Here is a 16399-nt window from a genome sequence, read left to right on the forward strand (position 1 = left end):
CCCACCCATCTTTGTATCATCAGCAAACTTGGCTACATTATACTCAGTCCCTTCATCCAAATTATTAATATAGATTGTAAATAGTTGAGGACCCAGCACCGATCTCTGCGACACTCCTGCACTGTTTGCCAACTGGAAAATGACCTATTTATTCCAACTCTCTGTTTTCTGTTAGTTAGCCAATCCTCTATCCATGTTAATATATTACCCCTAACCCAGTGAGCTTTTATCTTGGGCAGTAACCTTTTATGTGGCACCTTATCGAATGCCTTCTGGAAATCCAAATACACCACATCCACTGGTTCCCCCTTATCCACCCTGCTCGTTACATCCTCAAAGAACTCCAGCAAATTTGTCAAGCATGATTTCACTTTCATACAGCCATGTTGACTCTGCTTGATTGAATTATGCTTTTCCAAATATCCCGCTACTGCTTCCTTAATAATGGACTCTAGCATTTTTCCAACGACAGATGTTAGGCTAACTGGTCTATAGTTTCCTGCTTTTTGTCTGCCTCTTTTTAAATAGGGGCATTACATTTGCAATTTTTCAATCCACTGGGACCGCCCCAGAATCCAGCGAATTTTGGTAGATTACAACCAATGCATCCACTATCTCTGCAGCCACTTTTTTAAGACCCTAGGATGTAAGCCATCAGGTCCAGGGGACTTGTCCACCTTTAATCCCATTATTTTACCGAGTACTACTTCATTAGTGATTGTATTAAGTTCCTCCCTCCCTATAGCCCCTTGATTATCCACTATTGGGATGTCTTTAGTGTCTTCTACAAACTGAAGACCGATACAAAATATTTGTTCAACGTCTCTGCCATTTCCCTGTTCTCCATTATTAATTCCCCAGTCTCATCCTCTGGGGAACCAACATTTACTTTAGCCACTCTTTTCCTTTTTATGTATCTGTAGAAACTCTTACTATCTGTTTTTATATTTCGTGCTAATTTATTTTCATAATCTATCTTCCCTCTCTTTCTTTTAGTTGTTCTTTGCTGGCTTTTAAAAGTTTCCCAATCCTCTGGCCTCCCACTGGTCTTGGCCACATTGTATGCCCTTGTTTTCAATTTGATGCCATCCCTTATTTCCTTACGATTATCCCTTCTCGTACAGTCTTTCCTTCTCATTGGGATATATTTTTGTTGCGAGTTATAAAATATCTCGTTAAATGTCTGCCACTGCTCATCAACCGTCCCATACTTTAATCTATTTTTCCAGTCCACTTTAGCCAACTCTGCCCTTATACCTTTTGTAGTCTCCTTTATTTAAGCTTACTACACTGGTTTGAAAACCAACTTTCTCACCCTCCAACTGAAATTGAAATTCAACCATGTTATGGTCACTCATTCCTAGAGGATCCTTTATTATGAGATTATTTATTAATCCTGTTACACAGTACCAGATCTAAGATAGCCTGCTCCCTGGTTGGTTCCGCAATGTACTGTTCAAAGAAACTATCCCAGATACACTCTGAGGCTATCCTGGCCAATTTGCTTTGTCCAATCAACATGAAGGCTCTCTCCTGCCTGACCTTTCATTCTTCATCCTCCACAAATTTCAGCTCATCCAAAACTTTGTTCCCTATATCCTATCCCACACTAAGTCCTTGCAGACCTATATTAGCTCACTGTTCCCCAATGACTCAAAATTTTCATCCACGTGTTTAAACCCCTCCATATCCTTGGCACTCGATGTCTCTGCAACTACCTCCAGCTGTACAACTACTCCCTCTTTCCCCTCCCCTCCCCTCCCCAGCTCTCTTTTCCTCTCACTCCCGACTCTTGTGCTACCCACCACCACCACGACCCATTTTACACAATTTTCAGTTGTCTGGCTTTTTGTGGAATTCCTTTCTAACCTCCTCCACCTAGCCCTCCTTTAAGAGCCCACTTCTGACTAAGCTTCACTCATTTCACCTCAGTTTTATTTGTACATTACTAATATTAAACAAAGTCTAATTATTTTAATTTTTGAGAAACCTAGATTGTGTAAGACAGAACCAATGGTGAAAAGAGAGAGGACATGATAAATCCAGAAATAGTTTGTAAAAAAAACGACTGGTTTCAAGTAGCAAATTGACAAATCGCAGATTTTTTATTTTGTCTGTAAGCTCTATTGGAATTGATTATTCTTCAAGTGAGAGTTTTTAAAAAAAAAAAGGATCTCCTATTTTTGGCATGCTATTTGTTTTCTGGGTCTTTTTGTCTTGGTAACAAAATCTGAACCAACGTTTCTCTGGAGCTTTCCTATACATCACTTGTAATTTATTCCTACTGTTTCCCCAGTGGCATTAATATTAAATTGCATAGCACCGTGTGAGCTAGCATCTAGTTATCTAATGGGAAAGGTGATATTTGCATACTTACACTGAATATTCTCTATGTACCAGTAATATACAAGTTCAATTATTGTTTAAATTATCTTGGATATAAAGTTAAATGATGTGGTTAGACTTGGGTAACCTATGGCTACACAGTTGGATGCTGCAACATTAACTAAGATAAAACAGAATTAAACTTTTTTTTCTCCAGAACTAGAATTTGAATTAATCAAAATATATTGGCTCTATTTATACCCCATTAATGCAGTGATACTGTGAGGAAGTTGTTTTTTTTCTGTCCCCCACTTGTTCTGTTTAGGCAAATGAAGTGAATTTTAGCCACATACAGGCTGCATTTGTAATTGGCACGTAGCTACAGTGGTCCCTCTGAATGTGTGATAGTTGTAGCCTTAAATAGGTGTACATTAGCAGTATGTGTTTTGCACTTTTTCGGGCATGGATTAATGATTTAGAAGTGAGAGGAGGGGGATGGTGGCTGGTGGTGGTGGCGCAGGAGGAGAGTGTCTCTGGCTGCTTTCTGTCTCAAAATTGAAACTTGTGTGCTATCGAAATCTTGACTCTCAATTTAACTTTTTTTTTAAAAAAGTGAAACTCTGACATAAATAGCTCGGTGGATGTTCCTTTAATAGATTTACTTGCTGCAAGGAAAAGTCTCACTGAGTCAAAGGCTCTGCGAAGACTTCTTCAAAAACACATTATCTTTATACAGAAGAACAAACAAAGAAATTATGGTTCCATCACGTGCAGTTCTGTCCTTGTGGTCAGCAACTACAGATAAGGAGTTCTTTAATCACTTAATTAACATTACATCCTTGTTTTAATTCTCTACATATCTATACAGCCTTTATCTAATACTCCTAAGCTTTAGCACAGCGACAGTTATTAGCGGGGAGTATAATTCTAACAGGACAGGGAGGGTAAATTCAAGGTTCCCTCGCTCACACAGATGACCCCTGCTTTTCTAAATTAGTTGGTTATCAGTCAAGGTCAGTGTGTTTATGCAGAAGCAAACTGTCTGCTGCAGGGGCTTCTGGGAGAACTGAGATTACATTTTGTTTTATTACAAAGGGTACATTTAACAGAAAGTGTAACTTCTAAAGTAATTTTCCACAGTGCTTGTTTCATTTGGTATTTGCAAGTCTGAATCGAAGACCGGAAAGCTTTCCGTAGTGGATGAATGTAGGGTTTTTATTAATAAAAGGTTGCTTGCTATTGTCCATATGTTTTCACACTCCTGTCAAAGCACTCCTCTGCAACCAGGCAACAGCTAATGAAAATCATGTGAAAATTGTTAATTTAGATCTTGTTTAGAGCAATGCCATAGTGTGAGGTGGGCTGATGGCTCAAAAAATGTAAATATGATATTTAATATTATTTTCCAGACCTGTATTAAAGATCAAAGTAGACTATCAAATTATGCTAGGTACATATAAATCTTTGTCCCTTTTGAAATGCTATAAACTCAAAGCCTTAGAAAGCACTTTATTGTATGTTATAATTTCAAACCAAATTTGATGTTTTCTACATTTCTGGCTTCACCTTGTGATGAGACTGGCATTGGACAGTGCCTAATTTGTGAGAACCAAATCAAACCAGTATCACTGTGATCTGAATAAAAATATACTTTACATAAAGAGCCAAAAGTTTCAAACAAATGAGGATCTGTAGTCAGTTGGAATATATCTTGAGTGAACTGATTTTTCTTTTAACTTTTAAAACCATTCAATTTTTTATTTTTAAATCCATCAACTATTTTCCATCTTTTGGCTGATGTGGCTGAGACCCGCCTGCTTGTAGGCTGCTGACTCCTACCAATACCTGGCAGAAGGTGTCAGAGGACCACCCAGGCTTAACTCTACCCTCTGGTACCCCTCCCATCTGACTTTCAAATCCTTACTCCACATGGTTCATTTTGGGAACTGAGCAGAATGAATATCAAATCTATGCTGATCCATCAGTGTTGGCGCTTTTTTATTGTTTGCTCGTCCTTCTACTCTGCCATCCTTATTCTAGTTGCTAATGTAATGCTTAAAATAATTGGATTTCTTTTGGTCGTCTTCAGTTTATTTTGGTAGTACACCGTACATAATTGCTATTTGAGTAGCTGATTTCTCCATGATATTTTTAAAGTTAGAATTCCATTAATGAAGAAACTTTATCTTTATCTTGAGTTTATTTCAATAGGGAAATGAGAATTGGCAATATTCTAAAATACAGGCCCATCTGTTCATGATGCAAATTGGCCATGTGACTTGGGACTGTTTCCTCTGATGGATATTTATTTTATTAATGCTGATGAAAGTTCAAGTTTATAGTCTGTTTTTCAGAATCTTTGTGGGCTGTATTTAAAAATTAAACTGAGGTTTTGTTATAGTCCTATTAATTTGTCTGTCTGCTTTTGGATCTCTAGGTGCTCTATGGATGTGTATAGTCTTAAATCCCCATTGCAAGCCTGAACAGAAAGCAGGCTGGCTAAAGCAGCTCAAAAAATGGAACTGTGTTGATGTTTGTCCCTGGGAGGATGGGAACCATGGAAATGAGCTGCCCAATTTAACCAATGCTTTGCCTCAGGGTGCAAATGCTAATCAAGGTGAGGATAAAATTAAGAACTTGTTCTTCAGTCAGCTACATTGCAGTAAAACCATTTTGTGCCATTGTATGCTGGTTATTGGGGGGGTGGGGGGCGGAGGAGAATGGAGAGGGTGGGGTGGGTGAAATACTTTAGTCATGACGAGACAAACCAAGACTCCTTTCCTTAGAACACAGGTTATGCGAAGATCCGATAGAAATGTTCAAAACTATAGAGGGTGGTGATAAAGTAAATAGGGAAACCCTCTTTTCACTGTCCAGTTAGTCAGTAACTGAAGGGCATAAGTGTAAGGCTATCACTAAAAGGGAGCAGTTGGAATCATATTTTTACCCAGTGGGTTGTTAGGACATGGAATGCACTCCCAGAAACAGAGATGGAAGCTGAATCCATCATAAGTTTTAAATGTAATGTGAATAAATATTTGAAAAAGTAAAATGGTATGGGGAAAAAGCAGGGGAATGAGACTAATTGGGTAGCATTTTCAGAGAGCCAGCATAAGTAAGATGGGCTGAATGACCTGTGTTGTAGAATTTATAGTTTTGTACAAATAAACTTTTAATAAAGTATGAAGTAGTCTGTTGTGAATTTAAGCATCACTTGTTATTTTTGGGGTTGGAAGGGCTTTTTACACTTTCTTTCATGTGACCACCTTCATATGTGTAAGGAGAGACCAATTTGCAATGGTGCTTGTTTTCAGGTCAGAATGAGTGCAGTGGCCCCTGCAATGTACTTGTTTGACAGGTATCCTTGTGTCCCATTTTTAATCAATAATTTCACTAATTACGTCAAATTCCATGTTAACTACAAGTTAGATGCTCTGATGCAAATAATTCTTCAAGCCTATAACCATATGTTTTTATAGCTCTGCTGGTGGTTCAGCAAGTTTATCCATTGACCATGCCCCTGAAGTCAAATAGCCCCTCAAGGCTGGTGCATGAATAATGACTACTTGGGCAAATTCAGGAGGGTTCCTGGAGTCTGTGGGAAATCTACTCCAGCAAGGAGTTGATCGTTTTTAGGAGAGCCATTGGTGAAGAAAAATAACATCTAGTTTTAAATCAGTTTTTTTTAATTGTGCATTAATTTGCAGTTAGGGTGATTTAAAATACAGCTAAATTACAGGTGAAAATAACTTTATTGATGATATTTCCAATTTTTAATTGTAAAATCTGGAATAAAAATACAATTGTATGATGGTTGATGAGCTTGGCTTTTGTTATTATTTGGCTGTGATGTGTAGGAGACCCAGCACTTGGACAGCCATTTGATTTTCATAGTGTCATGTGAGGTGACATTCATGCCATTATCTTTCACAACCATGTAAATAATTTTACATCCAGTAGAGTATGTCCATATTAAAGACTCATGATATAGACTTAAAGGATTATTACAAATAATTACATATTTCAATAATATTACTTGGGTTTTTCTGTGATTGTTTCATCAAGTGAAAAGTTGATCAGGAAATGAACAATCTCAATTTATTTATTCAGATCAAAATGTCTCTAAGTGATATATTGATTTAATTTGCACATTTGATTATATATACATACTCATACACATGGTGAACCTCCTGGCACTGTGCAATATGCCCAATATATAATGCAGTGCAGATTCCACAGTATTAGCAGCTACAAAGAAGCAATTACAGACACACATTTTGAAAGTCATAATTTCCAGCTTTCATTTCTACCTGCACTCCTTTCCTGATTGCTAGGAAAGCAAGTGTGTATTCTACAGGCATAAAAAAAATAGGAACTGGAGTAGGCCATTCAGCCCCCGGAGTCTGTTCCATCATTTTTTAAGATCATGGCTGATTTATATCTCGACTCCATTTGTCCATCTTTGATATTCTTGCCTTAAAAAAATCGATCTCCGGATTGAAAACTTCAATTGACCCTACAGCCACAGCGTTTTGGGAAAGCAAGTTCCAGATTTGTATTACCCTTTGTGTGGGAAAAAATGCTTCCTGATTTCACTCCTAATTTACCTAGTTCTAATTTTAAAAATCTGCCCCCATGTTCTTGATTTCCCCACCAGAGGAAATAGTTTTTCTGTACTCTATTGAATCCCTTTAACATTTGAAAGACCTTTATTAGATGGGCTCCGTGCAACTGAAGTTTCGCTTACTCGCTTTTGTAACACTCTTGAGATGAGGGCTAACATTCCAATAGCCTTTTTGATTACTCTTTGTACCTGTGTGCCAGGTTTTAGTGATTTCTGTACCTGGATACCCAAATCCCTTTGCTCCTCCATAGCTCCTAGTTTCTCATCATTAAGAACATATTCTGATTTATCGTTCTCCAAATCAAAATGGTGACCTCTCAGTTCCTTGCATTGAATTCCATCTGCCATAGTTTAGCCCATTCACTTAGTCTGTCTGTCCTTTTGTAACTTCCTGCTCATATCTACATAACTTTCTGTTCCTCCTAATTTAGATATACAACCTGGTTCTCAACAGAGCTGTCTCTTTTCAATTATCGCACCGATGTTAAGACTGCTGGGGTCAGTAATGCTATATGAAATAACTTGCATTTATATAGCATCTCTCAATGTCCCAAACTGCTTCACATACATGGATTACTTTGTAATGTATGAAAAGTTGGTGGAATTATCTGGCATACAGGTTTTTTCTATCTGTGTGTCCATAACACACTTTGACACGTATTTGAGGGAGAGGTGACTATACCACAGTGAGTTGCTGGACATTGGGTAGTGTGAGCTGCTGTTTTTAGTAAAAGAAACACACACACAATTGATATACCTTTTCACTTCACTGCCAGATACTGCAAACAGGCCTCACCGGACTGTGTTCACACGAGCCATCGAGGCATGTGATCTCCACTGGCAGGACAGCCATTTACAGCACATTATTAGCAGTGACCTCTACACAAACTACTGTTACCACGGCGACAGTGAAAATTCACTGTTTGACTCTCACGGGTGGCCCCTATGGCACGGTAAGTGGCTAAACCGGAAAGACATTTGCATGACTTGTCCCTTTGTCTAGTTTCTATGGCATTGGGGAAAAATTGGAGGCCTGGCCATGAATACAGTGCCTGTTTTGAACTGCTGGTTTATGAATATGGAGTTTCTAATTCCTGCCACAAATATTTCTTTGATTCATCGTCAGATAGAGTCGTCACACAAATTAATGTACTTTTTTCTCTCAAATTCCTTTTCTCTACACTTCCTCGGGATTTTAGAGCACGTCCCTACAGCTTGTGCTCGAGTGGATGCACTGCGATCTCATGGATATCCCAGAGAAGCTTTGAGACTAGCAATAGCGATTGTCAATACACTGAGGCGACAACAACAAAAACAGCTCGAAATGTTCCAGGCACAGAGGAAAGGTAAGCAGTGGAAAGCTGTAAATAGCACATTTAGTTCATTTCAAGTGCCCATCTTTCCTGCAACACCATGTTTGAGTCACAAGTAACATCCTACATGACTGGAACCATGGCAAACTATCCCTCCTAATCCTTCTCGGCAACCTTTGGCACGGTTGACCACACCCTCCTGCAAACGCCTCTCCTCCGTTGTCCAGCTGCGTGGGACTGCCCTCACCTGGTTCCGTTCTTATTATGAACCTGTAGTGGTTCTCTTGCACCATTACCTTTTTGGAATCCCCCATAGTTCTATCCTTGGCCCCCTCCTATTTCTCATCTACAAGCTGTCCCTTGGTGACATCATACAAAAACACAATGTGACAACACCCAGCTCTACCTCATCACCACCTCTTTCGACCTCTCCACTATCTCTGATTTGTGTCACTGCTTGTCCGAGATGAGCAGAAATTTCCTCCGACTAAATATTCGGAGGACGGAAGCCATTATTTTTTGTCCTCTCCACAAACTCCGTTCCCTAGCCACCGACACCATCCCTCTCCCTGACAACCGTCTGAGGATGAACCAGACTATTTGCATCCTTGGTGTCATTTTTGACCCCGAAATGAGTTTCCGACCACTTAACTGCGCCATCGCTAAGATCGCCTATTTCCATCTCCGTAACACTGCCCATCTTGCCCCTGCCTCAGCTCATCTGCTACTGAAATCCTCAGCCATGCCTTTTTTTTACCTCTCGATTTGCCTATTCCAACATACTCCTGGCCGGCTTCGCACCTTCCACTCTCCATAAACATAAGCTCATCCAAAACTCTGCTACTCATATCCTAACTCATGCCAAGTCTTATTCACCCATCAACCCTGTGCTCGCTGACCAACAAAATATTGGCTCCTGGTCGGCAGCACCTCTTTTTTTTTTTTAAATCCTTGTTTTCAAATTCCTCCATGGCCTCACCCCTCCCTACCTCTCTAACCCCGTCCAGCCCTACAACCATCTGAGATCTCTGCGCTGCTCTAATTCTGGCCTTTTCTGCATCGCCGATTTTAATTGTTCCACCATTGGCGATCATGACTTCAGCTGCTATGGCACTTAGCTCTGCAGTTACCTCCCTAAACCTCTCCACCTCTCACCTCTCTACCGCTCTGTATTCCTTGAAGATTTTTCTTAAAATCATCTACTTTGACCAAGTTTTTTTTCTTCAACTCTAATATCTCCTTGTGTGGTTCGGTGTCAAATTTTGTTTGGCGCTCTTGTGAAGTTCCTTGGGACATTTTACTACGTTAAAGGCGCTATATAAATGCTAGTTTTTGTTTTGGGAGAGGGTTCAATTTGATTGATCTTTACTTTCCATCTCCTGAGTTAAATGGACATGGAGTAGGTTATCTTTTACACTGATTCTCTGTGGATGTTAAGGGAGACCAATGAGAGGCCACTGGTGTGTCATGTTTTTAAGTGAGTAGTATATAACTACACCAGTTCAGATAATAGTATAGTTCAAGTGCAGGGACATAAAATGCTTGTATTGACAATAATATCAATATTTTGTAGTGTTGGAAGGTTCGGTAGTTAAGAGTGCAACGATTGATTGTTTCCAAATAAACACTGAGTTTCTTCATAAAGGAATCACGACGATAACTAATCTTGAAGGCTGGGTAGGTCACCCACTGGACCCTATTGGCTGTCTCTTCAGCACACTAATGGATGCTTGCAGAGTGGATGATGAAAGTTCTGGATATTCTGAATTTGCAGGTATGCGAAACTCCTATTTGATAGCCTCTTCCCTTTTCAACTTTTCAACTTTTTAGGATGAATAACCAAAGGTGTCTGCAAAGCAGTTGATGTGAGGATCATGCAGTACGATATTTAAATGACTCGGATACGCTGAATCTCAACAATCAATCTAAACATTTGTTTATTTTCAAAATTTAATTTTAGTGCTGTGCACAGATAATATGGTGAAATGTTGCCAGCTATTGATTTGATTTGTATTGACATCATGGTGACGATGAAGAAGCCCAACATTAAATTCTGTTTACCATTTGAGTTGCAACTTAAGGACATAAGAACATAAGAAATAGGAGCAGGTGTTGGCCACATGGCCCCTTGAGCTTACTCCGCCATTCAATAAGATCATGGCTGAACTTGTACATCAACTCCACTTTCCTACCTGATCCCCGTATCTCTTGAATCCCTTCGTGCCCAAAAATCTCTCGATCTTAGTCTTAAATATACTCGACGACTGAACATCCACAGCCCTCTGGCATAGAGAATTCCAAAGATTCACAATCAATGATCCGGTTAAGTCGCGCGGCTGCACAGCGGTCTGGAGTTCCCACACAGGTCGTCTCACCGGCTTTTAAATGGAAAATCCGCGCATGGGTGGAAATTTGAATGGGCTGTGTTGCCTGTTAAAGGGGTCACGCAACCAAAAAAACATTGTTCGTATCCCTCGGAGTGAAGAAATGTTGTCTCATCTCAGTCCTAAATGGCCAACCCCTTATCCTGAGACTATGACCCCTAGCTCCAGACACTCCAGCAAGGGGAAATAACCTCTCAGCATCTACCCTGTCAAGTCCTCTAAGCATTTTATATGTTTCCATGAGATCACCTCTCATTCTTCTAAACTCCAGACAATATAGGGCCATTCTAATCAAACTCTCCTCATAGGACAGCTCTTTCATCCCAGGATGAAATTCTGACGGGTTTAGACAGGTTAGATGCAGGAAGAATGTTCCCAATGTTGGGGAAGTCCAGAACCAGGGGTCACAGTCTAAGGATAAGGGGTAAGCCATTTAGGACCAAGATGAAGAGAAACTTCTTCACCCAGAGAGTGGTGAACCTTGGAATTCTCTGCCACTGAAAGTTGTTGAGGCCAATTCACTAAATATATTCAAAAAGGAGTTAGATGTAGTCCTTACTACTAGGGGGATCAAGGGGTATGGTGAGAAAGCAGGAAAGGGGTACTTGAAGTTGCATGTTCAGCCATGAACTCATTGAATGGCAGTGCAGGCTCGAAGGGCCGAATGGCCTACACCTGCACCTAGTTTCTATGTTTCTATAAATCCAGGAATCAATCGAGTGAACCTTGGTTGCAACCCCTCCAAGGCAAGTATATGCTTCCTTAGATAAAGAGACTAAAATTGTACACACTATTCCCAGGTGTGCTCTCACCAAAGCCCTAGATAATTGCAGCAAGACTTCCTTACTCTAGTACTCCAACCCCCTTGCAATAAAGGCTAACATACCATTTACCATCCTAATTTCTTCCTGTACCTGCATGTAGCTGAAGAGCTCTTCCCAGAGTCACAATGCGGATTCCGTCCACTAAGTGGTACAACGGTCATGATCTTCACCACGCGACAACTACAAGAGAAATGCAGGGAACAACAACCACCCTTGCACATGGCCTTCTTTGACCTCACAAAGGCCTTTGACACTGTCAACCGTGAGGGACTATGGAGCGTCCTCCTCCGTTTCGGCTGCCCCCAAAAGTTTGTCACCATCCTCCACCTGCTCCACGACAACATGCAAGCCGTGATCCTGACCAATGGATCCACCACAGACCCAATCCACATCCGGACCGGGGTCAAGCAGGGTTGTGTCATCGCACCAATGCTCTTCTCAATCTTTCTTGCTGCACTGCTCCTTCTCATCATCAACAAGCTCCCTTCTGGAGTGGAACTAAACTATAGAACCAATAGGAACCTGCTCAACCTACATCACCTCCAAGGTCATCCCATCCTCTGTCATCGAACTACAGTACATGGACGATGCTTGCGTCTGTGCACATTCAGAGGCTGAACTCCAAGCCATCGTCAACACCTTCACTGAGGCATACGAAAGCCTTACACTAAACATCCATAAGACAAAGGTCCTCCACCAACCTGACCCCGCCATACAGCATTGCCCCCCGCTCATCAAAATCCACGGCTCGGCCTTGGACAAAGTGGACCATTTTCCATACCTCGGGAGTCTACTATCAGCAAGGGCAGACATCGATGAAGAGGTCCAACACCGCCACCAGTGTGCCAGCGCAGCCTTCTGTCTCCTGAGCAAGAGTGTTTGAAGACCAGGACCTCAAATCTGGCACCAAGCTTATGGTCTACAGGGCAGTAGTGATTCCTGCCCTCCTATAACACACAGACACCTCAAAGCGCTGGAGAAGTACCACCAGCGCTGCCTCCACAAGATCCTGCAAATCAGGCCAACGTCCCCAGCATCAAAGCACTGACCACACTCTATCAGCTCCATTGGATGGGCCACGTCATCCGTATGCCCGACACAACACCCCCTAAGCAAGTGCTCTACTCGGAACTCCTACACGGCAAACAAGCCCCAAGTGAGCAGAGGAAATGCTTCAAGAACACCCTCAAAGCCTCCTTGATTAGTGTAATATCTCCACCAGCACCTGGGAATTCTTGGCCCAAGACTCCCAAAGTGGAGGAAGAGCATGTGGGGTGGGGGGGGGCGGGTGCTGAGCATCTCGAGTCTCGTCGCCGAGAGCATGCAGAAACCAAGCGTGACAGCAGAAGGAGCGTGTGGCAAACCAGGCTCCCCACTCACCCTTTCCTTCAACCACTGTCTGTCGCACCAGTTACAGAGACTGTAATTCCCGCATTGGACTGTACAGCCACCTGAGAACTCATGTAGAAGCAAGTCGTCCTTGATTTCGAGGGACTGCCTATGATAACTTTGTGATTCGTGTACAAGGACCCCCAAATCCCTCTGCATACCAATATTTACTAGTGTCTCTCCTTTTATTTAAAAAAAACATATTCTCCTTTTCCATTCTTGCTACCAAAGTGGATAATTTCACACTTCCCCACGTTATATTCCATCTGCCACCTCTTGCTCAATCACTTTACCTCTATGTTCCATTGCATCCTCCTCACAACTTACTTTTCTGCCTAGGTTTGTATTGTCAGCAAACTTGGATACATTACACCGTTCCCCTCATCTAAGTCATTATATAGATTGTAAATAGCTGAGGCTCCAGCACTGATCCTTACGGCACTCCACTAGTTACACCCTGCCACCCTGAAAATTACCCATCTATTCCTACACTCTGGCTTATGTCCATTAACCAATCCTCAATCCATGCTAATTGAAATAGGGCCATTAAGGGATAGACAGGATAATACCACAGGTAACAATAGAGAGATGGCAGAAATATTAAATAATTATTTTGCTTCAGTATTTACAAGGGAGATAGAACAGGTGGACATGACATTGAATGATGAGATAAGTACATTTAAAATAAAAAGAGGGGATATATTAAATAAACTAAACAAACTCAGAGGATAAAACCCCTGGACGGAATGGATTGCATCCATGCATTTTAAAAGAATCTAGGGACGAGGTAGCAGAGACCTTACTACACATATTTAATAATTCATTAGTGCCAGAGGAATGGCGGATAGCTAATGTAATACCTATATTTAAGAAGGGGGATAGAACCTGTCCAGGGAATTATAGACCAGTCAGCTTCACATCGGTGGTAGAAAAAAATAATGGAATCCCTACTAAAGGAGAAAATAGAAGAACATCTAGAAACCAAAAATATAATAACGAATAGTCAGCATGGATTTCAAAAGGGAAAGTCTTGCTTGACTAACCTCATTGAATTTTTTTTGAAGAGGTAACAGAGAGATTAGATAATGGTAATGCAGTAGATGTAATTTATCTAGATTTTAAAAAGGTCTTCAATAAGGTACCCCATAATAGACTGATGAACAAGATCAGAGAATGCGGAGTCAGGGGACAAGTAACAGAATGGATAGGTAGCTGGCTTCAAGACAAAAAACGGAGTAGGGTTAAAAGGTAGCTATTCACAGTGGCAGAAGGTGGGTAGTGGTGTTCCACAAGGATCAGTGCTGGGACCACTGTTGCCAATTTATGTTAATGATTTAGATTTGGGAATCAAAAATCCAGTTTATAAATTTGCAGATGACACCAAATTGCGGGGGACGGGGGTGGATAGTCAATACTGAGGAGGACTGCAACAAATTACAGGAAGACATTAATAAATTTGCAAAATGGGCATTTAATTGGCAAATGAAGTTCAACACAGATAAATGTGAGGTATTATACTTTGGTAGGAAGCATAGGGAGGTCACTTATTACTTGGAGGGTGAGAGTCTAGGTGGGGTAGAGGAACAAGGTGATCTCTAGTACAAATACACAAATCGCTAAAAGTTGTGACACGGGTTAGCAAAGCCATAAAAAAGCAAACCAAGCACTTGGGGTTTATTGCTAGAGGTATAGAATTGAAAAGTAGGGAAGTTATGCTAAACCTGTATTGAATTTTGGTTAGACCACACTTAAGAGTACTGTGTACAGTTCTGATCGCCATACTATTAAAAAGTATATAGAGGCACTGGTGAGGGTGCAGAGAAGATTTGCAAGGATGATACCAGAAATGTGAGGGTATACATATCCGGAAAGGATGAACAGGCTGGGTCTCTTTTCTCTTGAAAAATGAAGGCTGAGGGGTGACCTAATAGAGGTCTTTAAAATTATGGAAGGTTTTGACAGAAAGAAAAAGAAAGACTTAGATTTATATAGCGCCTTTCACGACCACTGGACGTCTCAAAGCATTTTACAGCCATCGACTTACTTCTGGAGAGTAGTCACTGTTGTAATGTGGGAAATAGAGTGGATACAGAGAGAATGTTTCCACTTGCGGGGACGAGCATAACTAGAAGCCATCAAACCAAGAAATCCAATAGCGAATTCAGAAGAAAATGTTTTATCCAGAGTGGTGAGAATGTGGAACTTGCTACGACGGGGTGGTTGAAGCGAATAGTATGGATGCATTTAAAGGGAGGTTAGACCAGCATGAGGGAGAGGGGAATCGGAGTATGCAGATAGATTTAGATGAGGAAAGATGGGAGGAGGCTCGAGTGGAGCATAAAAGCTGGCATGGACTGGTTGGGCCAAATGGCCTGTTTCTGTGCCATATATCCTATGCAATCCTATGTAATATATTACCCCCAATTCCATGAGCCCTAATCTTGTGTAACAACTTCTTGTGTGGCACCTTATCAAATGCCTTCTGAAAATTCAAATGTACTATGTTCACTGGTTCCGCCTTATCTACCCTGCTAGTTACACTGTCAAAAAACTCTTAACCGATTTGTCAAACCTGAATTCCCTTTCATAGAACCGTGTTGACTCTGTCTAATCATATTGTGCTCTTCCTCGTGCCCTATTGCCACATTCTTAATAGATTCTAACATTTTCCCTACTGCTGATGTTAGGCTAACTGGTCTGTTTTCTCTCTCCCTCCTTTCTTGAATAGCAGGGTTACATTTGCTACATTCCAATTCATGGGGATCGTTCTAGAATCTAGGGAATTCTGGAAGATCAAAACCAAAGCATCCACTATCTGCAGCCACCTCATTTAAAGCCAGAGGGTGTAGGCCATCAGGTCCAGGGGATTTGTCGGCTTTTAATCCCATTAATTTCTCCAGTACTTTTTCTTTACAAATATTAATGTCTTTAAATTCCTCACTTTCATTAGACCCTTGGTTCCCCACCATTTCTGATTTTATCTTTGTCTTCTACAGACAGACACACAATGTTTGTTGCATATTTCTGCCATTAATTTAATAAAGTATTAATTATAGGCTCCTAGTTTTAAATACTTACTGCCTCAAGCTTAACCACAACAAGTGTTAAAAGGCAAAAAGGAGCACCTCCTTTTTCCCTCCGCCCCCCGCACCGAATTCCCACACTCTGTACGATGCATTCAATTAACGTTGCAAGTTGTGGTTAAGTTCCTTCAGAATATATAGCCTGTAAATTTAAGAAAGACTTGTATTTATATAGCTCCTTTCATGACCTCAGGATGTCCCAATGCGCTTTACAGCAAATTAAGTACTTTTGAAGTGTAGTCACCGTTGTATAAAGGGCTGCTGTTAATGAAAAGACCTGGACCTGGCAGGAGCTATCTTCATCCAGGCTGAGGGGGGTGGGGGAGGCGGGGGTGGGGGCGAGGTAGGGAGGGAGTGGGTCTGGCCTGTAGATTGCCCTGCAACACATTTGATTACTGTTTAACAATCGGGTCACACAAGTTCCTTGGATAGGAGTGAGTGTATTCAGTTTTTCTTT

General features: G+C 41.1%; 1 protein-coding gene across 3 annotated transcripts in view; it reads left to right on the forward strand.

Moving 5' to 3' along the window:
* LOC139240721 (zinc finger SWIM domain-containing protein 6) overlaps nt 1-16399 on the forward strand; it is a 244922-nt gene that overhangs the window by 182621 nt on the left and 45902 nt on the right. For all 3 annotated transcript variants that reach the window (XM_070869236.1, XM_070869237.1, XM_070869239.1), the window contains exons 5-8: nt 4763-4942; nt 7726-7902; nt 8149-8295; nt 9908-10036. In XM_070869236.1, coding sequence (XP_070725337.1) covers nt 4763-4942; nt 7726-7902; nt 8149-8295; nt 9908-10036 — 633 coding nt within the window. The remainder of the gene's footprint in view (nt 1-4762; nt 4943-7725; nt 7903-8148; nt 8296-9907; nt 10037-16399) is intronic.

This window comes from Pristiophorus japonicus, chromosome 2 (genome assembly GCF_044704955.1).
Source record: "Pristiophorus japonicus isolate sPriJap1 chromosome 2, sPriJap1.hap1, whole genome shotgun sequence".
Lineage (NCBI taxonomy): Eukaryota > Metazoa > Chordata > Chondrichthyes > Pristiophoridae > Pristiophorus > Pristiophorus japonicus.